This window comes from Thermobia domestica, chromosome 7, assembly GCF_964235325.1.
Source record: "Thermobia domestica chromosome 7, izTheDome1.hap1.1, whole genome shotgun sequence".
Taxonomy (NCBI): domain Eukaryota; kingdom Metazoa; phylum Arthropoda; class Insecta; order Zygentoma; family Lepismatidae; genus Thermobia; species Thermobia domestica.
The window spans coordinates 121,083,969-121,108,592 of NC_137460.1; the positions used below are offsets into that span (position 1 = coordinate 121,083,969).

General features: G+C 35.3%; 1 protein-coding gene across 2 annotated transcripts; it reads left to right on the forward strand.

Moving 5' to 3' along the window:
* The first annotated feature begins 1,170 nt into the window (after positions 1–1,170).
* Positions 1,171–24,184, forward strand: LOC145690374 (uncharacterized). Of its 2 annotated transcripts, none has more exons than XR_014132202.1 (3): positions 1,171–1,302; positions 16,643–16,870; positions 23,924–24,184. XR_014132202.1 is itself a non-coding variant. In XM_081765201.1 (3 exons), exon 1 carries the CDS (start codon positions 2,695–2,697, stop codon positions 3,427–3,429), a length of 735 nt encoding a protein of 244 aa, XP_081621327.1. In that variant the 5' UTR covers positions 2,623–2,694; the 3' UTR covers positions 3,430–3,538; positions 16,643–16,870; positions 23,924–24,184. The 2 variants fall into 2 exon arrangements, 1 of the variants encoding a protein (XP_081621327.1); XM_081765201.1 differs by lacking the exon at positions 1,171–1,302 and adding an exon at positions 2,623–3,538.
* The last annotated feature ends 440 nt before the right edge of the window (positions 24,185–24,624 follow it).

Sequence of the window (24,624 nt, forward strand, 5' to 3'; positions counted from 1 at the left end):
AATAATAATTATTATTATTATTATTATTATTATTATTATTATTATTATTATTATAGACGGAAGGGGATGTCGACCGAGTAATCTCCCGTAAGTGTACCCTTGGTGTAAATAAAACATAAGTTTTATTAAAAAGATGTACGAAATTTTTAGTTTGGGGAGCTAACCTCTTGGGTGCACCCATAGCAATTATTAACAAAAACCAACTGTTACGAAATGTGAAGCTTTCTTGTGCTGTGATATGCTAATCTTTAAGCACTGAAATAAATTTATCCTCTTTAATAACGCATATCAATTGTAATTTCTCTTCCCTTCCTCTTCTTCCTTCTGCCTAACCTTCTATCGCATTGATTGTAACACAATTTCTTCAGAACCCTATCCGAGGATGTTATAAAATAGTGCTACCTTACAACATCTATGGACCTATCGGTATTTAATTCTTCTTCTTCTCTTCGTTTCTCTCTTTTATTTTAAGACTACTTTTCCGGTAACCGTGGCCTGAACACAATAATATGCGTCTTTCTTATCTTTATAGAACGGCTAAGAGAATGATGAAAATTTAATCAATTGTTAATGTATTGCTGTCATGAGGGAAATTCAGTGAAAGGTATTTAATAAGAACGGCCGGTTCGCTGGTGTAATTTTACAAAAATAATTATGCGAATATATTTCAATTAAAGTACATTATTGGTAGATTTGTTAATATCTTGTCACTCTCTGTGTTATGTAAATGAATAAGTTATTTACTTCATCATTCATTGAAGATATTATTACTTTGACTATGTTGTAAACACCTGGGTCTTACCCCTTTTTTTCCTTAAAGGCCCTCATCTTCCTTTGTTCTTTCTTTTAATGCATTTCATCATTTTGGCATTACTCATACACTTGCCAATCACATGTCTGTCATGCCCTGGATTGCTTATCCACTTAAACTATCAGTTAATGTAACTATAAGTTATCGCAAAGGGAGCATGTAAATTTCCATCAAAGAGAACCACGTTAACATCCAACCCAAATCGCATGACAGCTCCAAAGTTCATGGTTACTTCAGTAATTGCAAAGCAGAGAAGGAACTAGAACAATTACAAAAAACTTGTGTCAAGTCATGGATGTGCACTCAAAGCGGCCTACGTCACATCTTGGCAATACTGCCCCCCTATATAAACGCACTACGCCCTTATATTGGGTCAGTCTCTAGTGTTCGTGAACCTCAACTAAGTATTCTGCAGATTGGGGCCGCCGTCGCCGCTGCCGCCGCCTCCTCCACCAGTCATCATATCAACACCAGCTGCCAGCCTCACTCAGGTTGTATTGTTCACTTTCTATTTCTAATTCTTTCTGAAGTGAGCAAGTATCGCCTTCTCCATTGCCACATACATACTCCGTGTTCAAGATGTGTTTGCAGCCGGCTTTCTAAGAATAATTTTTCTAAGAATTGTAACTAATGAACATTTTACCTATCTTACCTTATTCTTAGTATCTGGGAGAACTGTAATTAGTTTAGACTCCAATAAACTAGTAGTAGCAGAGGACAATTGATTCTTCAGTCATTTCATAGAAAATTATTCGAAACCCTTCTCCGAAGAGTTACCTGTAGGAGAGGTCGGACGCTCGGCACATCCTACCGACGCCCCTGCTACAACAACTAGACCTGAAGAGACTTTTATATAAATTAAAATCTCATGTTTTTTTCAAAATATACATTCATGTTTATCTTTAAAAAGAAATGCAATGTTCAAGATGTATTTCTTTCTTTCTATATGAGGAAAGGGATAGAGAAGGCAGAAATGGACAAACACGCTGAACAACCTACCTGTATATGGTACGTTTATTCTCAATGAAAGAAAGAAAAAAAACATTTTATGTTAAAAATGTTAAATAGCAAAGCAACACGAAGCATTCGAAACTTCCAGGCTATTTCTTTCCTTCATTGAAATATTTAAGACATTCCGTTCTTTATTTAAGTGACAGAGAAAACTGGCTTTTACTTACCTGCTATTCTAACTGAAATCCGGCAACACCGGATTTCGGAGAAAATATGTGTTTCACTATCACATAGTGGGCGGAGAAGGGTAATAGGTCAATTTTCTAGTCTACACAATGTGACCATCAAAAAATTTCGAACACTTTAACTTCATTTCACAATTTGAACATCGGGCACTTTCCATAACAATTTTAGTCAATGCTACATTAAACTTGCTAAATACTTTGCGATAATCAGCATAGTAGATATAATGAAATTTAAATATTGTTCTATTGCGTTGCTGTTCGGAGAATTTTTCGAATAATCGTACTTAATGGCTCTCCATGAGATAGTCATACCTAAATGATCGTGATTTTTAAGTATTTTCATAGATTGGCGCTCCAGTCAAGTACAAATCAAAAGCTACGAACTGCAAATTTACACAGTGAAAGTGTGCATACGCCAAATGAGTACTTAAAGGTTTCGGACACTGTATAAATAAATGTAATTTTCTGTTTGTATTGTTCAACGATGTCTTTCTAAATTGTAGCTCATTATAATGTCTGTCCGAGACAACAATTTTTTAAACCTTAAACGATATGGTTAAAAATAATAATAAGAAGAAGAAGCAGAGAACATGTTTTGCAGTGGTATTGGTTTGTTCGTGTTTTGTGTTGATGCGTTCACATCTCATTAAGGTTATATAGTGTCTGCGTAGCTCTATTTACAGAAAAATGTCAGCAAAGTCAGATGATGATTCCAGTTACTGCATTTGCTTTTTGAACGTTACTGGAATGAAGATTCGGGAAATAAAACACGCTTTCGAAAAATATGGAGGGATTCAGAAAGTGAAACCAAACGGAAAACCAAAGGACTGGGTGTTCGTGACTTACTACAACGCGGAAGATGCTGCGAAAGCTCTAAATAATTTGGGAAATCGGAAAGAGTTCAAAAACTTAAGTCGTGCTCATAAAGAAAAGAAATATTCGGGATCAAAAAGCGGTTCCAACACTTCAAGCTCTAAGGATGTAAATCCTACAGTAAATAGGGGGCCAAGTTTGTCTGAGAAGATAGTACCAGAACCAAGTTGTGAATCGGACGAAGAAAGTGCGTGTTGCCATTCTGCTAGTAATGTAGAAGATATACCACCACTTGCGTTACATCCCAATGCAAGAGCTGACATATTACTAACCCTGAATGAAAAAGGGGCTACGTTATGCGAGTATTTATTAGTGAATGTTCCCCCAAAGTGCAATGAAAAAGTTATATTTCACCTGTGTGGAAATGACGATAGACCATTGTTGGTTGTGTGTCATGAAACACGAATTCACAAACTTAAATTTGCACAGCTATTTTATGTTAACCGAAGGCTTGGGGAACGAATGATGAAAAAATTAGATGGATTTACGTACAACGGATATACGCTTAACGTGTTTAGGAAAGAGGATTTTACTCAAGATGACTTCTAATTAGCATTAAACTTTGTATTCTGTGTACATGTGCAGTAACATACATGCAATACACACTGGTTATTGAAAACTGATGAGAAAAAGATCAAGTTATTTTCGAAGTTGTTCTGTAAGTATGTTAGGAGAGTACAAGAAATCTTACATTCTGAAGAATTCACTTCTAATAATTGTTTCTTGTATTACACAATTGAGTCCGTCTATGGCACATCGGACCTTGTCCGTGGCGTGTGTTGTCTTCGATGTGTATTTTAAATGTTGCGTGAAAGTAATTCATAATATCACAAATGTGGGGTTTCGGCCGTTCCTACCCGTGGTGACTAGTGAGAGCGGGTTCAAGATGACTAACCTGAATATTTTGGCTTATTTTCCATATTTCGTAACTTCGAATCTACTGGTCAGATTTAAGCGTTCGAGATATTGCTGGAAAGTAGATGGACAGTATATTTCATTGTGATTAACTTCCATTAAGTACATAGTTGTATTCACGCCGAAACAAATGTGAAAAACAAGAGAAATGTCCGAACTTCAAGAATTTTTTCTTTCTTTTGCAACAAAAGTACAGATTACTTATAAACACAAAATGCGACAACGCGAAAATTGAAAGAAAGGCATTACTTTAGTATCGCCCGACCAGATGAGAATCAAAAAAATAAAGAATATTATGCAGAGTCTTCCCCAAAATACTAGGTTGTGACCCTGGTATACTTGGTTGTGATTATTGTTCAAAATACAGTGTAGGCTTATGGCATAACTAGAGCATAAAACACAAACCAACTTGTGCTAGGTGGCCACTAAAAAGCACGAATGATATCTAACCGAATCATAGCAGGAGCGAAGCATGGAAGCCCGTGCGTGGATACGGAGAAGGCGCGTCACCGGCGGTAGGTATACGCATAAACGAGGATAGTGGAAAAATATTTTATATGTCATAAATGCGTGACTTATGGGCTTATATGTTGCACAGCTTTAGGGGAGTAACTAAATGCCAACCAAAAGCGTGACAGGATGTAATAAATTAGGTTATATTAGATTAGGTTTGGTTAGATATTCTTTTCTGTAGTTTCAGTTGGTTTCTACACTTAAGAGAAACTGTTCGCCTGTTTAGTAGACCATGCCTTTCACACAAATTTCGAGAGCTGACAGTCCTTATTTTTGTTTAATTCGACAAAAACACGATATGTATTAATCTTGCTATTTACCCACCATTTCTATACTGCCTTTCCCATAAATTATAACAAGTGTACGTCTCCGCCAGATAGTCCCTTCCGTCTCTGCATATAATGCCGCTTACGACATCAAAAACTACTAACAACAATGATTATTTTTTTAACTTCAGGTATTGCTCTCACCTAACTTTCACTCACTCTGTGTCACAAACCAAAATCAATTATCCAATTCATTTTTTAAATTTTCTAAAATTAGTCCGGCGATACAGCAGTTAACCCAAAAGGGAAAAAAATCATGTAGGTTGGCAGCACTGTACCTCATGTTTGAAACGAGTACCAAGGGCAAAATATCCAACAGCTATTTTTGAAGGTTTGTACTTTAATCATTTCATTCAATGAAACCATTTATGAGGAATTTGTTCCTCCGAAGAGTTCGTTAAATATCACCAGGAACCAGTTCCTCACGAGTTGAGTCGGTTACAAATGATGGTGGTTCTGACTGTAATGGTTCTACAATTATTTACAACATTGCATCTCTCAAATACCGGTATTGATTGATTTAGAACTATGCCAAATTCCTATCGTAACAATTTTAAATTTATGAAAACTTGAAGTATGTATGAAATAACAGAAAACTACAGCAAAACCACCACATTCTGCTAAAAAGGGAACCATACGAAGTTTATGCATGAAGAGGGCAAGGTTCGTAACCCCCCTGTTAAACAGTAATAAATATGAAAACTAACGTACAGTGCAAACTGCAGAAAACTATGTATTTCAAGGGAGACGCGCTCCAACCCAAACCCACTATATAATTTACGACTAAAAAAAAAAAAAAAATACCTGAGACTTTAGTTTGGCGATTTTAGATTTGCAGCATGCTACATGAATAAAAAATATTTTCCTCCAATGCTCTAACCAGAACAGAATTTTCTGTTCTGTAAATAATAACCGACTTGCAGCATCATTCGTTCTGAGGTGTGTGTTCGGCTCAAACTTCTTTTTCTTATGGCATCGAACTTTTTCAATATTTTGTGTATGTAACCCGTTAATAGAATCGACGAAATTAGAGAAGTGGTTTAGAGTTAATTGCTCCATTGACCACTAAGGACGAGTAACATTTGAAACAATCCGTAATAATGGTTGAATTCACATTAATTTGTCTCGAACTTTTTTTTTTTCATCATTTGTCTGATTATCTGATTCCGTACAAACACCGCTAACAATCCAAACTTGTCTTTTTAATCTCCCTAAATTATGCTTGCGTTGACCAAAAAGTGCATCGTCTACTTCAATAGTCATACTAGGAACAATAATAAGACATACAGGGTGCCTAACCACAGCCTTAAAACAAACTTTTCGGCAGAAATTTAGCCAATCACATACCATTGTCCTGTTTAGTGCACTACTGAGTGAACATTCTGTATAATATTTCTATATTTTGTGACACCAGAGACGAACATATAACAACAATATCACGAACTTGCAATCTAGATGTATTAATGAGACTCTCAGTTTTAACAGATAAGTGCTTTAAGTATGATGAACATCTACGAGTATAGCATACATAAGTCACTTTCAGCCGATAAACTCCTATTGTATGTACTAACTTTTACACTTTTGTATATACACTGCAAATTTTATTGCACTGTGATAAACCAACACTAAAACGGAACCTGTAATACGTTGTTACATACTAATGTTGATAAGCGATGGACATTTAAATATCTGATTTGTTCTTCAGAAAAGGAACATCCACCCCTTTAGACATGTGCCACTAACACAGCAGAAACCAACCTGCGAGTAACGCAGCCGTGAACAAATCACATGACGAACTGGGGAACACTGACAGAATATGCCGTCAAATCATATCCATACTATCACGCTTAATAGAAAAGCATCAACAATAGGACACCACATCCCATCTGACTCGATACCAGTAATAAACCTAGTTCTCAAAACCGGAGCTAAAAGAACACACCACTGAATCGAAGAATCACACGAAATGAGTGAAATGACCAAAGTAAAAAATTGCCATTATTTTAACGCTACTTCAATTCAGAAAAAAAAAGAAAGCTTGTAGAAATAACAGTCTGCGGAAATGTGAATTTTTGTAAATATCATTGCCACGAATTATGCATCTAAAGCAAGTCTCACCCATATTAACAAAGTTGTCCATCTCACGTGCAAACAGGGCCGGCACTAGAAGTTTTGCCGTCCTGAGCGGTACTTTCACATGGCGCCCCTGTATTATTTTCTTTTTGAAATTTCACCGTGTGCGTGGATTTTCTCGGGGTTCTCCCGTTTCCTCCCACTTTCTTCATTCCACCATTTCATTCATTACTCATTATCACCGTCTCCTTTAGCCTAACCGGCATAACCGTGGGACGTAAAACTCAAAGATTTCATTTCATTTTTTCTTTTTGAAATTTTGCCGCCCTGGGCGGTGGCACGGCTCGCCGGCTCTGCGTGCATAACATCTGAAAGTCGAGAGTGGTAGTTACTTTTTCAAGTAACTAGAGTAGTCTATAATGTTCAGTTGTCTTCCCGAAGTTTGTAGACTATTCGAGTGCTTTCCTGAAGTTTCCTGAATGTTCGAGTACTCACCTTAAGTCTCTAGAATGTTCTAAAATCTTATTCTCCCCGCTTCTAGAACTTCCAGTAAATGCTAGGTATGCACAGAATATTCTAGGTAAACACTTCTAACGTTCCTGCGTTTCTCTTTGCTTTTCAAAATGATATTTAAGCAGTCTAGACATATTCCGAGAAAAGGTTACAGTGAAACGAAAGACGAGTACGTATTCATTACGGAGTGCCTTTCAATAACTTTTAAGTAGTAAAAGAAAACTCATGGTACATTGAGTACCGTTGCTAAATTTGACTTCTTTGAATCTGATTGTGTGTGCCATCAAACGTATCTCAGCAAGAAACAAATGCGCGTCTTGCAGGTAATACCTTGCCATTGAGTGAACAAACGCTACTAAGTTTAAGGTACAGGCATATGACTGATTCATGAATCATCTGTTTACATCACAAAGAAGTGTATTATAGAAGTTATTATGTTATAGCGTGTGTTATCAAAGCCTGGTTCAAAGATAGTTTATGCCCTTAGTGTGATTGTTGAGAAATCCGTTCAGCACAACTGTGAGGGTAAGTGCATATCTATGAAGATCCAAACATCAGCAAATGCTGTCCTGGAAAGAAAAACACAGTATCTATCCAGCATGAAAAGCAAGTGAAGGCGGAACATCTAATGTTAGTAGAGATGAAGGAAACTTAGAACATGTTTATGCATGTACACCGTGACATAACAATAGGTCCGTCATCATTTGCTACTCTGCGCCCAAATTGGTGTGTGCTTCCTGATTCTTCAGGTACGCATAATGTTTGTGTTTTTATGTATTATCCGAATGTGGAACTCGTGATTCAAACTGCTGGTATGAGAAAGAATTACAAAAGTTTGCTGTCAAAAATGCTTTGTAGCATGGACTCCGAAGGTCAGCACGTGTACTTTGTGTCTAGATGTGGATTTAGTGCTTGCTTGACTTCAGGATCTGTACATGTTCAGTGAAAATGATGTTACTGAACCCATACAATGGGTACATGTAAACTGAAACACATTTGTAACTTTTGTACAGTCAGAATAGGACTTTTAGAAATTGTTTGTACAAAACCTGTCAATTCGGAAGAAGCATCACTATAATGGTAAAGCAGTCAGCAAATCTAAAGACACTAAAACAGAATTTACCACTTGACCATACTGTGTACCCTGTATACTTTACTGGAAGCATTTCGTTTATCATACAGGATGCTACACAAGACTTTCACACTGTTACTTTTTGCAAGCCAAAATACACTCATTTATTGTGCACATTAGAAATACTGAATATTCAGTCATACAGCACGTTTCATTTGCTGCCATCAGTGATATTACCCATCGTAACAATGCTACCTTTCGCACATTTCATCAGTTCATTGTGACAAATAAAGGCGTTGCTTCGCTTCGCATTATAAAAACAAGGCTGCTTTCATAAATCTGTGTCATTATGAATCGGCTTGAAGGTGAAAGCAACGTGGCATTCTTTTTGGTACCAGCCACAATAAAAGCCCATTTTAAGGTATAGTTGGAGTAGTGAAATCGATGACAGGAAAGGCCAGTCTACGTAGTCGGTGGAATTTTGATACCGCATGAGTTATACCAATGAGCTATGCAGAACGTAAGTGATATCAGGTTCGGTTACATACCACAAGAAAGTATAACAACAGTATTTAACACTGTCCTGCAACGAATTCACGATAACGCTATTACAATCGGTAGGAAAAAGAGAAGGATACTAGTGGTTTTGTTTGACACAAATAACCGTAAAATGTCGGTAGTAAATGGAAGGTTTGTGATACATCAAGAATAGGCACTGTGGTGATGTCTTCACATCGAAATAATGTCTTGTATCATATATCTGGAGAATAGGTTGACGTTCATTATGATGGCTGCAAATGTCCAGTTGAAGTTGTAGAGGTACAGGACAACGGACTAAAAGTTAGTGCAATGATACTATCTGTAGGGAAAACATTCAAGTGGCCAAATGGCCTAGATATTGTGACTACCTCTTATGCAATGTAAAATGTAAGATTATGCCACCTACACCAGTGGGATCGTGGTTAGTTTGTATCTACAGATCTTTCATTGGTCAACAATGATGGAATGATTGGAATGCACACATACAACTTTCTTGTTTTCTTTTAATTGTACAATGCACCGCTTCATCTATGTATTCCCACGACACTGTTGTTTTAGATTTCCACTACCTTACACTAATTGGTGGCAGTGATATTTACAAAAATACATGTTCCTGTCGACAGTTATTTATACAAGCTAATTCCTTTTGCTCTGAACTAAGGTAACATTGAAGTGACTAAGATATTTTGTCCTTGGTACTGGTTTCGAACATTAGATACAGTGTTGCTAAACTACATGATTTCTCTATTTTTGAGGTGTCATATTTTGTGTTTGAAAAGAGATAACACTTTCTAATTAATGTATCTAGCAGTCATCTACTAACTGTGACGTAGGTAGATTATGAACACTATGTACCTTTGTTTCAAGAAAGAAGTATTGAAATTGGGACTTTTTTTTTTAAACATTGTTTTCGATATGGACGCAACTGAGTGTCTATAATATGTTAATCACAATAAAATATACTGGTCATCTACTTCCAGCAATATCTTGAACGTCTAAATCCGAACAGTAAATTTGACGTTATAAAATATGGAAAAATAAGCCAAAACATTCAGGTCAGCCACTTTGAATCCATCCCCGCGCAGTCATCCTCGGTAATAGGTCTAAACTTCTATATTTATGCTTCTATTATAATATACATTCACTTATTTTTTAAAATAAATATGAAAAACAGATGAGCCACAACTTTTCTTCTAAATGACCGATTTAACACGAATTGTTCTACTTAAACTTTTCATAATTTGTTATTTACATTCAAAAAGTTTATGGAAAAAATGTAAGGATAGAGTAAGTAGTTCTCTCATAATACAAGAGCAAGGAATCCCGAACTTTTAAGTTATTTACATAATGTTTCAAATTTAATTATTACACAGCTCCTCCGTGACTAAACGGTTAGCGTACACGCCTGTGGCGTGGGAGACCCTAGTTCTATTCTCGGCGGAAGTTCATGTGGTTCAGATTCCATGTTGATCAGTAAACACTTTTTAATGTAGCCTCGCTGCTGAAAGGGAAGTTAAACTCAACTCAATTATTACAGCTATTTTTGTGCAATCATATCATCAGGCTATGTAGTGACATTTCACCGTAAATGGCAACGTCTTTGAAAGGACTGATTTTCTTTGGGTTCTTGATTTAATTACTTAACAGAAAACATCTAATTATTTTTTGAAACATGAATATAAACTAACATAAAATAAACATTAAGCAAGGTCGAACTTTTATTCGTATATTTACAGAGTAGGTCTCTGTGTGTCTTTTTAACAATAGTAATGAAAACAAATGTTTATTACAAAAATTATGCCAAGTTATTAATGTTTCAAAACTATGAGTCCAAAATTAGTTATTCGTTTTTAGATTTGTTGGACTTGGCCCATTTGGAGACTATAACCGAAACTGGAATAACTGTGTTCTAAGTAATTTCCAGTCACTTTCATATTCGGGTCGTATATAATGTGTTTTAATGTATAATGTGCTGATTGCGAACCCGGAATTAAGAAATGTGTTTTGATGATGAGGTTTATTTTCTCCAGGTGTTTTCTTTCTTTTTTTAGGTGACTTTAAGGTCCCGTAGCCCTTCATATAGTTTTGAAAATTAAGCTCTCTACATTTTTCTCTTTAAAAAATAAAAAAAAATAAGAATTATACGTCTTGTTGAATATTTATGCTGGGTTAGGTTAGATTAGTTTAAAAGCTAATTGATGCGTGTCGCCTTTTGGGCTTCTCTTTTTTATAGCATAGAAATAGTAAATTTTTCTGGCATAGATAGTGGTAGTGCTCCCTCGAGCCTGCAACGTAGTTTGCTTTACTGTTTGAAAGATTATGTGATTGTTCGAGCGCAGGGTTGGCAAAAACCATGGTTTTTATTTAAAAAACCAAAAAAAAACAGTTTTTTTTGTTTAAACCAGGTTTATTTGGTTTCAATAATTTGCTTTATATATTCATATCATATATGGACAGAAATAAGTTTGTTTCGCCTTGATGTTATTATGCAACAGCCGGGTTATGCTGGAAGGGGTCATATAAGCTTAAAGCGGAATAAAAACTGCTTCTCGAGTTACATTCGAGAGAAATTGTCCTCCATTTTAACTCGGAACCACAACTAATTGGCCACAAATGCGATACGTCTGCCGACTCACTCACGAAGGAATCCTGATAAAAATATGTTGTACTGATCTTTACATGTTTCTTAATATAACTGTCAAGAGTCATTTCAGAAGGACAATAACATAAACAGTTGCACAAGTGAAACCATTATACAAAATTACATATGGACAATTTCAAAGTACTACGGAGTACAGAAGAACTAATTTAGTTCAAGTTAGTTAACAACTACTTTTATCGGTCCAAATTAAAGAAATACAACGACTTAATTTGCATATCAGTAAGAAAAGTGTATAAAGATACGAATTATTGGAGTCCACTTTGGCTCAGACTCATTTATACATAAATATATACCAAAGATACTTCTCATTTCACTAAATGCCTCTCGTGGGGTCTGTATGAGTCCCCCCCACACTCAAGTACGGCATTTCGATGTATTTTATCAATAGTAAACATTGAAACGAAACAATTTTTAGAATTTTTCTTTGATTGCAATTATACAACAATAATAACTACAAAAAAATCACAAAACAAACATTTATAAACTTATATATTAAAAAAGTTGCTTTTGTAGTATAATCTTTTTGAGTAATGAATGGGGAACTAAGGTCTGAATATAATACGAATAATATACGGGAGTGAAACGTGATAACCCACAAATGTGTGTTCATCAAGATTTTACAAACACTTACACTTTTACGAACATTTTTCGTTTTTTGGTTTAAACCAGTTGGTTTTTATGAAAAAAATCAGTTGGTTTAAACCAGCCAACCCTGTTCGAGCGTATGCCAAAATTAGTTTTTATATTGAGGGTTCGTTGTTTTTCTGCGTGCGAAAATGGAAATATTACACCCAAAACTCAGTGATATTTCTTCGTTTAACCCAAGCTTCCGAACTTCGTACCGGGCGATTTTCTTTTATTGTATCTTCACCATTTAAAAGAAACTTCTGTATTACGGTCTCCTATTTATCCCGTAGGATTGGCTGTGGTGCTATATCGGTTGTGGATCTTAAGTAAGTTCAAATTTCATTCTTCAGTTGTGTTGTGAGTAGTGATGTAGTTAAAATATCTTACACTAAAAGTTAAAGCGCAAAGGAGAAATCCATTTAAATTCGGGCAGAGCATGTACCATCATCACCTGCCGTATACTTGTTTTTAATGTAAACTATATGTGTGATGCATTTTTTGTTTTGTCGAAAAAGTTTCGCGCCACTTAACTGGTTATCAAAGACAACTATTACAATTTATAAATTGAAGCCAACATGAAAAATGATCAACTTCGAAATCCTACCATTGAGCCGTGGAGACTGGTAGAGCTATAATTCTTGTAGTATGTATGCAGTGTTTTATCCAGTCCCCTTGGATTTGGGGGAGAATCTGAAGTTCTAGGGGATAACGAAGTTCTAGGGACAACTAGTTTTCAAGGGATAATTTCCAAACCGTATAATGTATGATTTAATGCAAGTATTTGTCAACATAACATTTCAATACGTATAAAATAACACACAAATGAAATTTTTACTGCAGATATTGCTGGCTCCTTTCTGCGGAATATTATCCGTAAATATGTATTACACTGGTAAATCAATATTAAAAATTTAAAAAGCATTCAGTAATCTAAAATTTGTGTGCTATTGAAGAAAGAAAACAAGACTATAACATTTACACAGGCAAGTGAAGAATACTTTAGAAAGGCTGAACTGGAGATCAAAGCGAGGATCCTACTATTACAAGACAAAATATCTAAAATTGAATTTCGTTATTCGGTACATCATACTTAAACACTACTCCCTCCTATTATGAGCCTTTGGAACGCCTTTGTGCTTTTTGATTGTATCTAAAATATTGTTAAGAAATAATCTTATATCATTGGATCGATTAAGCAAAGAACTCCACTTGTTAGTGATACTGAAGCGTAAATACTACACACACACGCACACACGAATACAGACTAGGTAAAATTTTTTTGTAGTTTTTATGAAGTTTTTTGGAGTTGTTTATCAATGTTTGCATTAGCTATATTTATTCCCTACAGTTACTCTCATAGAAGAGGAATAAGTAAAATAAAACTTACCATCCAGTAAATTTTCTGACGTCGATATTCATTGTCATTAATCGTCATTGATATATAGGGTTATTCAAAAAGCGCACCAGTTTTGTTACATCAGATTACGAACTTTTTTTTTTCAAAACGCCAACAAAATTCATAAACATCTTCATCACACATTCCTATTTCAAGTATGGCGAATGGTGTTGGCCATATGACCCCCTCTATTGTGCTTGCATCTGTTCGTAAAATTCGCTATGACTGCCTGATTAACAGCCACACTGTCACGAACCCCCGCTATGTTTTGCTCAGAAAGACCACTACGACAACGCCCACGTCTTTTAATGTTTATTTTTGAACACGTTTCAATGAACTTTTTCATACGTCTACGAACTGTTGATTCATTCGGTGCCCCATTTCACTCTAGAACCACGCGAAGTCGACTGACAGTTGCTAAATAACTTTCCTTTTCTAATAAAAATTTTCACAGCACCGTTGCGCTATAGAAACTGCTCCTTGGCTAGACACAGACTGAAGAAATGAGAGAAATTCAGACCAAGGCCACAATTGGAATGTTTGTAGGTAGTGCAACAATACAAAAGAATGTCGGCAACCAAGAAACAAAAATTTGCCAGATGATCCAAAACCGGCGCGTTTTTTGAATAACCCTATATATCCCGTATCAGTCTAACACTCAAGTTGACTCAACTACACTCAGTTATCTTCTTCACTCATGTATTAAATCACAAGGCAAGTAATGCGAAGTCAAACATTGAATTGAAAATAATTTCTAATTTAGTCTTTTGAAGTTTAAAGTAGCAAATTCGAACTATACCAATTTTATGAAGATTTAAATTCAAATTTGTACTATAGACGTTGAAAAAATTACCTTGCTTAGTGTATTTTCGAATAGGTTTGGTATTATTTGAACTCTGAATAGAGTTTGAAACATTTTGACTCTTAAGCTTTCTTTTTATCGTATAAAATTACGATCGCTATGGAAATATTTTCTCTCATAGTATATTTACATGGAATATCAAAAAATACTATAGTTTACATGATGTGGCTCTATGTCTCTTTTGAAAAATGTGTTATAACATAAATATCAACAAAAGAATTTAGTTCCTCTTTGTATTGAGACCTATGAAACGTAGAGGAAAGGATCTAGTTACATGGAAATTACAGTAACAATCCTGCCCATGGGGCAGAAAACCAAGGATGAATGATGCTTTTGGATCTTAGTACTTTGTTATTTTTTTTTCTGTTACGAGAATTATCAGATATGAGTTTGAGTTTAAATCGTTTATGAAATGTAATTTCATAATTTTTTCTGCCAGATTTCTTCTGAGTCTCGCTTTGATTATAGTTGCTTGTAATTTCATAGTATATCTACTTACTATTTTACCTCAATTTTCAAAACATTCTGTGGCTCTTGAATCATATACTCACATAAACAGTATCAGAACTGTTAAATATGTGAGTTTGTGCAACTTCATTTTTCTCGTTAAAATCAGAATCCTCTATGGCCAGTATACTATTCGGTACAGAAGTCAAAAGTTCGCATTAACATTACTTATGTATTTTGTAGCCAATTCATTATGAATTACCGCCTCCCGAATACACGAACGGTTAACGTTCTCGCAGCTACTGCTATGTAAAATATAGATAGCTGAAACATTGGGGTATAAATATACGTTCAATTGATTACAGTTTAAATTATGCGAATAATAAATAAGCTTTGTTTATTGTGTTTAACATTTTTCTATTTAATCAGGAATTTTATGTAATATACAGGGGCTGAACAAAGTGTGGAAATACCTAAAAAAAAATTGCATATTAGCTTTATTAATAGCGAGTAAGACCACCTTTGGCACACAGAACGGCCTGCAGTCGACGGGGAATGGAGAAATACAGGTCGCGTATGGTTGTCAAAGGAGTGTTGTACCATTCTTCCGCCAAAGCAGCTGGAAGTTGTAGAGACGACAGTGTTTGGTAGCGGGCCCGCACCTTGGTTTGCAAAAGTGACCACAATGTGTCAATGATGTTGAGGTCTGGCAATTATCGAGGCCATGGCAGATGTGACAGTTCATCTTCGTGCTAATCAAAACATTCCTGGACGATTTGAGCTGTATGAGCGGGGACTGTCACATTGAAACACGACATTACCATCTGGGAACAAAGTTTGAACCATAGGATGCAGCTGGTCACTCAAAATGGTTACGTAGTTCTTGGCAGTGACATGTCCATGCTGGGCGATGATAGGTCCGACAGAATACCAGGATATGGTTCTCCAAATCTTCACTGAACTGCTGCCATGCTTCACTCTCGATAACAAAGTCTGTATCGTACGTTTGTTCTGACATTTGTCACACATAAACGGCCAGAAGTTGGAAACAATGTAAAGAAAGACTCATCCCATCAGATGACAGTCCTCCACTGCTCCATTGTCCAGTATTTATGAGCGTTGCACAACTGTCTCCGTATAGCAGCATTATCAACAGTCACGAGTGGTTTGATAATTGCAGATCTGTCATAAGTACCCTGCTTGTGCAGTTTTTTTCTGACTGTTTTGAAGTTAACAGGGTTTGTAAACACTTTATTCAAACATTTCTGCTACTTTCGTCACGGAAGCTCGCACCATACGCGCACCCTCAATTTGTCAGCTCAGATATTATTTAAGATAACCCGCACGGATCGTCGCTGAACTATAACTGGCACAAATGTTCGATTGACCAGGTTGTATACCTCATAGAATATGCCGGTGACCACAGCAACACGTGCTATTCAGACGCAAATCGTGTTTGAAATGGCGGTCTCTTTTATACCAGGGATTTCCATAATGTTGTTCATCCTCTGTACAATACTAATAATGGAAGGAATTGCATGCAACTAAACGATTGGTGTATAGTGGTTCGTTTTACAAACCTTATTCCAACTAATTACGATACTTTTTGAAAAATGAACGGTCCATGGTATAATTCATCCATATCATTTGGTGTGCTTGTCATATAATTTCTCTTTCTTTAGAAACCATATTAATAGAATAATTATCTCAATAATTTTGTTTAATGTACCACGCGGCGAGAAATGCTTCAAAGTGTAATAATCAATTAAAACGTGTGTTTTATACTTATATAATTAATATAATTTTACTCTTCTAGGTAAAGTGATGTTCATTTGGAAGTCCAAGAATGAATAATGTTTAAATATAAACAAGTACGAATAGAAGTCAATAAATAATTACTATATAGTTTCTCCGGATTGGTTGCCTTTTGTGTCTAGGCACATCCGGAAAACAGATAAGACTGGGATTTGTAATGCTTTTTCCGAGGAATTAGGGCAAAACAGTTCAAGGCTGCTTGATATTATCAAGAGTAACATGATTGAAGGTAAATATTAACTAATACATATAGTAAAATACATGTTGTTAGTAATTAAGTGTCTTCTATCCACAATTTATAAGATATATTGTTACGTTTATCAAGAGCATTTCTGTAGGCTTAAATTTTGGTGGAAATTATATCGATAACTGATAATTTTCAATTAAACTTACAACTCACTACATGGTTCTGATTCCATTTTAAACTGTAAGTCCTGTCCTAAATATCGTAGGTGCTGATAAATAGATATCCTAATCAGTTATTTGATGAACAAATAATTCAAACCTAGTTAGGAACAAAGTTACAAAGCTTGTAATTCAGATAGTGGTTCATTGTTTATATATGAGGGCTGCAATCTATTTCCCAATGATAATTACGTAGGTGGACCCATAAATATCAGTGAGGCAAAATTTCTTAAAATCGTCATCAAAAGTGCATATTTGCTTATCATTTAAGTACAAGTAGTATACGATGAAAAAGAAAATATGTACCCTCGCAAAAACTTGTTTAAAAACAAGCGGTGCAGGAGGAGATACATTAAAAGTAATTGTTAATTGCTATTAGGACAATAATCCTGTATAATAATAGTTTGGAAGCTTATTTCGCTATTTATATTAATAAGGAAGCGCCGGCATTTCAACAAGAAACCTAATATATTCTGCATATTTTATGCTAATTCCAGTGATTTTCATTAATGGAAAATTCTAATAATAAACGAAAGATTCTCAGTCTGTATATCACGCTAATCTTAATAATAAACATTCATGCGAATAAAAGTGACTACCTGTGCTATCGGATGTTAAACTGCAGGTAAGTTGCTAATTTAAAAGCATTTTAACGGTTTATTTGCAAATTAAACTGTATTCTTTGAAGTTAATTGTTTTTAAATTACAGTTGTCATCACATTTTGAAACTTGTTATTTCACTTTACATTAAAACAGGACAAGGGCCGTGATTCTGACTGTTGATAAATAAGTGAGGCACAAAAGCAAATGATTATGCTAAGTTAACAAAGCAAAAAACTTAAAGACACTTACAATTTATTAAATTGCACTTTCACGTAATTTTAAAAGATTGACTGACCGCTCTTATGGCGCGTACTTTGGTCTCTCTCTCTCTCTCACACACACACACAGTTTTAAAATGAACGACAAACATCGTGCAAATGTAATTGGCAATAACACAAACTCATTGTAGAAGTCTCTACATTCTCTCTTCTCTTAATTGAACGAAGTCAATCAACTTATACATAATTCCAATTATCGCATTTAGTAATTGGTCTTTTAATAGTGCATGTCTTACACTTCACACTTACTACTCTCACTAATGCATCTCTTCCAGGAAACACTTGTTGAATAATTTCCATGGCAGTGATGGAGTATTGTCTTCTTTAATTAGAATTACATCTCCAATAAAAATTTTGGGTTGTTCTGTTGTCCATTTTCTTCTCTACTGGAGTTGATGTAGATATTTCTTGGACCGCCTTTTCCAAAAGTGCTGCTTCATCTTCTGAAGGTGATTCCATCTTGATAATCGGTTACTTGGAATACCTATAAATCTTATTCAGGAATGCTCATTAAGGTTCACCAATGAGAAAATGTCCTGCCGTCATATATGAAGGATCATCGGGAAGATTGGGTAGAACATTGATTAATCTTAAATTCAAACAGGACTGTTCAGTCCTTCAAATATCAACATTGTGCCACCTACTATTCTTAAATAAAACTAATGAGTTCACTGTAGTTTCCCAAATACCTGCCAAATGATTTGTTCTGGGTGGAATGAAATGCCATGTAAAACCTTCATGCATTGAAACATCTTGAATTTTAAAATTGTTGTAAATTGAGCAGTTGCCTTTAAGTTATTTCTGAGCTCCAACGAAAATGGTTCCGTTGTCACTATAGATTTGAAAACGTTGCCTCTTCTTGCTACAAATCTTCGAAGAGCTGGTAAAAATGCTTGGCTACTGAGATCACTTACTAAGTTCATATAAATCTCATTGGTTGCTAAGCACACGAATATTATAACATATGCCTTCGTCACTTTATGAGATCTAGTTCCTTGCTTGATCATTAGGGGATCGGAAGAGCTCGAGCTAGCTATACTCATGCTGATGGTAATTGATCAATAAGCTGTTATGAGGCTGACGCTTTCAGTTTAAAACATACTAGACACTGATGAATAATAAATCGAACGGGTTGTTTAGCTCGTGGGATCCAAAACCTTTGCCTTAACGATGAAATCAATAACTGTGGTCCAGCAAGTAGCAATCTTCTGTTCCAGTTCAATTATAAATCTGGTGAGAATCTCTGTAGGTGGTAAGATGATTTGATTTCTGCTGTTATACAGTGAATAGTTTTTTTTTTTTTTTTTTTTTTTGTCGTCTTCCCACTCATAGCAACTCTTCATTATCTATAAACAGATACAAAGATTTAAGTTCACTTTGTGGTGATACTTGGCCTGACAAAACTAAATCTTAAAATTCTTGCAAATAACTAATCTGTTTGATTAACTTAATACATAGTTGTAAAGTATTATTTATTTCAGCAGTGGAAATAATTCCTACTTTCTTCTTGTTGGTACTTTTGTAATTGTAAATGAAACAACGACACAAACAGCGATAACTCGCACCAGTTTCCACAATGATGAAAATTTCTCCAAACAGCTTATGTTACCCTCATAACTGGCTAAAGATATATTCATTGCTTTCTTTTCTTACGGAACATCTTGGTGTATCACTTCTAATTGTTTGGGCTATGCAGGTCCATGACACCACATTTCTGCTTCTTTCAACTATTTTGGATCCATTCCTTGTGTAATGGTTTCGGCTGGGTTGTCCATTGACGACACATGGTGCCACTGGTTGACTGGTATGAGCTTCTGTATATCTCTGCAACCTTGTTTGCCACGAACTCCTCCCATCTGACGGCTAGAGATGATATCTATGCAAGGGCTATGTTTGACTCTGTCCAGAAGCGAGTACTATCCACTGAGATGTTTAATATTGGAATTATTTTGTGATATAATCTGCTCAAAAGCACTGCTGCACAAAGTTCAAATCTTAGTTACGTTACCTTATTCTCGATTTAGAACGCAGAAGTTTAACAGTAGTTTTGCCTAAAATGTCCACAACTTTGACATAAATGCAACAACTGTAAGCAAGTTGGCTGCTGTCAGCAAACCTGTTAACATGAACGTAGCCCTTCAGTACTACACATCTTTCAATTTGTGTTTCATTAACTCTTGGAAAACGATGACATGTCTACCCATTGTCTATAGAGCTCTGATGGTTTGATCTTACGGATCCACATTTGTTGTAAGAAAATCTTAAACGGAGTAACTATAAAGTCCTAAAGGATCAAAAAAATTGTTTTGTCGAAGTCACTTGACGTTTAGTTGGTGTTTTTTTCGTATACAGACATTCTTTGACTGACTTCTTGGTGATGGTAAGCTTATCTAATACAGGATTCCACAATAAACCCAATGCTAAAACACCTGACTCGGACTCAAATTGAAATGGTAAGTGTATTCTCTTGTGTTCTTCTGATTCTGCTTCCAACAATGCTGGCTCGTTACAATACTATTTTTAAAATTAAGACCGTCGCTTTGCAATATTAAATAAATTCTTTTTGAAGCTTTAATACGTCAATATAAAAATCATGTTCCAAGTTGTCGCTGCTTGAAAATATTTACTTCTTTCTTCTTCCGCTAACTTTCGAAGACATGCTGTCGCAAAATATTGTGATGATACTTCGCCATATGTGACCTCAAACTCATAAATCTTAACTCGTTCCAGTGATGAGTATCTCCACTGAATTCTTTGATGTCTAATGTTATCTTTATGAACTTCAATCATTCCATACATTGACTAAATATCCGCCATAATGACTATTGAATGTAAATCTTGCAGGATTGTTGGTCATATCATAAGTATGCCGTTTAATCAAATCGCTGTTGAAGTTTTCGCGGAAGCGTCGGAAACTATTATTAGCTTCGTTGTGGTACGGTATGGCTTCAATGTTGCGTAATGTGGCAGATAACATTTCATAGTACTATCTTCGTGTTCTTTTACTGGTTTCATATGACCTAATTCTTCGTATTCTTTCATGAAGTTACAGTATTTCTCGTTCTTTCTGGATACCGTTCAACCATCATTCTGACTTGTAAAATCTGCGAGGAGCTAAATTATATGATTCTCCTAATGGTTTATGGCTTGGCTTTATTAGCAGACATACCACGAATTGACCACTGCTATCTCTAGTGGTGTTTTCCTCTATGTGTCGTTTACAATCTTTTTTTCTTGAGTCCTAACCGATACATGTATATTCTCGAGGTCCCAGAATGTCTGTAACTGTCTATGAAGGCTACTTTCTCGTACAAAAAGACAGTTATGGAGCACTAGAATCTCTTGTTGTAGGCTCTTTACCCGCCAAAATGTAACCAAATTCAGTCTCTTGTACCACTAGATAATTCCCTAGCCTAGTTAGTTTTTATGCGAACGCAGAATGTCCAAAAGCACTTCTGTGCCTTGCAAAATGTCAATAGAATCTGTTAGGTGAAATTTAGGATCTGTATACAGTCTGTCGGCAAGTTACAACCAGCATGAGCTATTGGGCTGCTTGGAATGTTACTGTTATTTTGAGCAAAACGGAACAGTTTACATCAATTACAAATTCACATGTTCGTCATTTTATGTGTACATTCGCATAATGGTTTGTTTCTCTAATAACATAATTGATTCCCTGAATTGGGATTCTGTTTTTAGATAGAAGCAACCTTTGTACTAAATCTTCAGTTACAAAACTACTCTTGACTGGCAGAATCCAGTAACACTATATGGTTGTAATTTACCATTTGCATCCCTTACATTTATTATAGCAGTAGATAACATAACTTTTAATAGTCACATTTGGTCTTCCCTTGAAAATACAATAAGAACTGGTGGTGGGCACAAAAACCAGTTTTTCGCTTTCCGTTTTTTTTCTACAAAAACCTGTTTTTCGCTGAAACCGGTTATCGATTTTTCACCGAATCCGGGTTCGATTTTTTCCAAAACTAGTTCTATTTCTGACCACAATAGTGTTTTTGTTGATCTCCGGAAACCAATCCCGTTTCCACAGAAAATAGTTTTGTTTTCCAAAACAGTTGAGTTTTTAGTTTTTACTAAAACCAGTGCGATTTTTACCGAAGCCGGTGTTGGTTCCTTCTTATAAAAACTTATATAGTTTGAGAAAATCGAAACTAGTTTCGGTGAAAAGACCGAACCCGTTTTAGAGAAAACCAAAACCAGTTTTGGCGATAAACCGAACCGGATAAAGTCCACACTAACAATAATGAAGGCTAGTTCACACAGATGAACGAATTCTCACTGATGTCTTACATCCGCACCTTTCATTCATAAAGTTTACAAAACAAATGATAAATGTAACTGCATACTTGAACATATCTAAACAAAGATCAAGCCAACAGTTAATATATGATTATTTATACTAACCACACAGAAACTTGAAGATACAACTTATTATTACATTGTCTTTTTACGAAGTTCTGGGGTACCTGACTGACCGCTCTCATGAGGCTCACCTTGCTCAGAAACACACACTGTTTTAAAACAAACGACAAACATCATGCAAATGTAATTGACAGTAACACCAACTCACTGTAAAAGTATCTACAGGCCATATCCATATTCAGAGTTAAACATTAATATTTGTATTGACACAAATATAGTAGTTACTGCAGCCACTTTTTATTTTGTTCACGTAGGACAAAAATAATACTTAATGTAGGGGAAAGCGTTGTACCTTTGAACACCTGTGCTTTTCTCGAATTCAGAGTTATCTAGGTGCAGTGATTAAAATTCGTTTGAAAGATTAAATGAAAAAAGCACTACAAACGCGTTTGGCTGTTGTTTACTGAGTGTTGTGCCGAGTAATGTTCCTTTTAATTTTTTCACCCCCCCAAAACGAAGATTTTTTGTAGTTACGTTTTGAGTTTTGTACTCTTCGATTTTCGCAACTTGTGATATTTATTTGTCCAAACTTGGGGTAGAATCATTGATGAATACAGTAATATTTTTAGTTTTAACATCTGTTCAATATTTAAGCTAATGGAGAACTTTTTTTTCGCAATGGTGACCCTCTTGTACCTTTGAACGATAAATAATACTGCTTAAAGCTACACAATGTAAGTAGTTAAAACAATTGATATATTTTATATAGGTTAGGTTAGGATATAAAGTTATTAATTATAATTTTAAGTAGTTTTTATATATTCGCTTATTGTATAACATAATGTTAAGAGTTGTATATGCTAAACTTTATTGTTCACAAGTTTTTGTTAGAACTTCTCTTCAATTTTTAATTTAATTAATAAAATTTCAATTTTGGGGAAATTTTATAGCTAAACCTTTTATTACAATTTATAACTCAATACTTATGGCTTCTTTTTATATTATTGCCTCAGAAACGTAATTATCACTTTTTTCAAAGGTACAAGAGGGTCTGTTCAATGGTACACGACCATAATGTACCTGTGAGTAAAACGGATATGCTCTTGTTATATTCTATAAAAGCTACTGTAATTATGTAACACGTATAAAAATCATCCTACCTGGTAGCAAAGACATGGCACTTCAAATATACGACAAAAATTGTGGAAAAAGTGCTGAATATTAGCATCAAAATTTCGAAGACTCTAAAAGTGTTCACAGGTACAACGCCTTCCCCTATTCTTTCGGCTCGCACGTATTTTGCTTTGCCGCTTTGATGATGTGATGCAGTGAACCGAAGGTTTGGACGGAACAACTAGCCTTAATTTCAAAGGAACTGTTAAAGTTAAGGAGATGAGTACTTTGAGCTGCTGAATCTCCATCTAGGGTGCCTGTTTGCAATATCATACTGTTCCAGTGTCTCATCAAAAAAGTTGATAAAAATATTTCCTTCAGCATTGTTTATTACCGTATGCCTTAGAGTTTGATTTGTCGGGTTACATTATGTGTTACTTACATTATAGCGCTTCGTAGATAATTTGTGTTTTATGAAGCTTTTTATCTTTCGATAGATGTTGGAACCCAAGACCAAAGAAGTCATTTCAAGAAACAGATGTTTTGAAACAAACTACAAGGACAAATGCATGAAACACCTTTCTGAAATGTACCAAGAAGGAATGTAACATCTACTCCAGCAGATCAAGAATGGTTGTCATTAAACAAAGCATGGAAAGAAATTCCAACTTCTCTAGAGAGGTTACTCACATATCTTTAAAAAAATGTATTATAGCATTTTTCTGGCAATAAATGCTAGCTTGAAGAATTTTTGAAAACATGTTACTTCTTTATATCTCATTATTTTTGAATAATTCGTAAGTATTTAATGTTTCAATTGAGGTGTCAAAACTATATACACACACAGGGTGTTAATGAACTGTACCGACAAATTATAGATTCCGCATATCAAAGTAAGAAAAAAGTTCAGATGGACCTATGGGAAAAAGTATAAAATGTCAGAGCTAGTGTCATCGATAAGCGTCGAACACAGTTTACAAGACGCGTACTTTCGAATACGAGAAACCGTGGAGTAGCGGTCAATATCAATATAAAGGAAGTCATACATACACCATCCAAAATGCATATTTCAGCAATGTGTGTCCAAGGGGTTACTTACAGGCCATAATTTCCGGACATAATCTGAACTGAATTCTGAGGTTAAAGGTATGTTCACAGTAGACAAGAGGTAAGCCTTGACAGCAGTGAATGCGTCGAT

Bases quoted from the DNA above. Each gene is read 5' to 3' on its own strand.
- LOC145690374 (XM_081765201.1), top strand. From the start codon at position 2,695: ATGTCAGCAAAGTCAGATGATGATTCCAGTTACTGCATTTGCTTTTTG.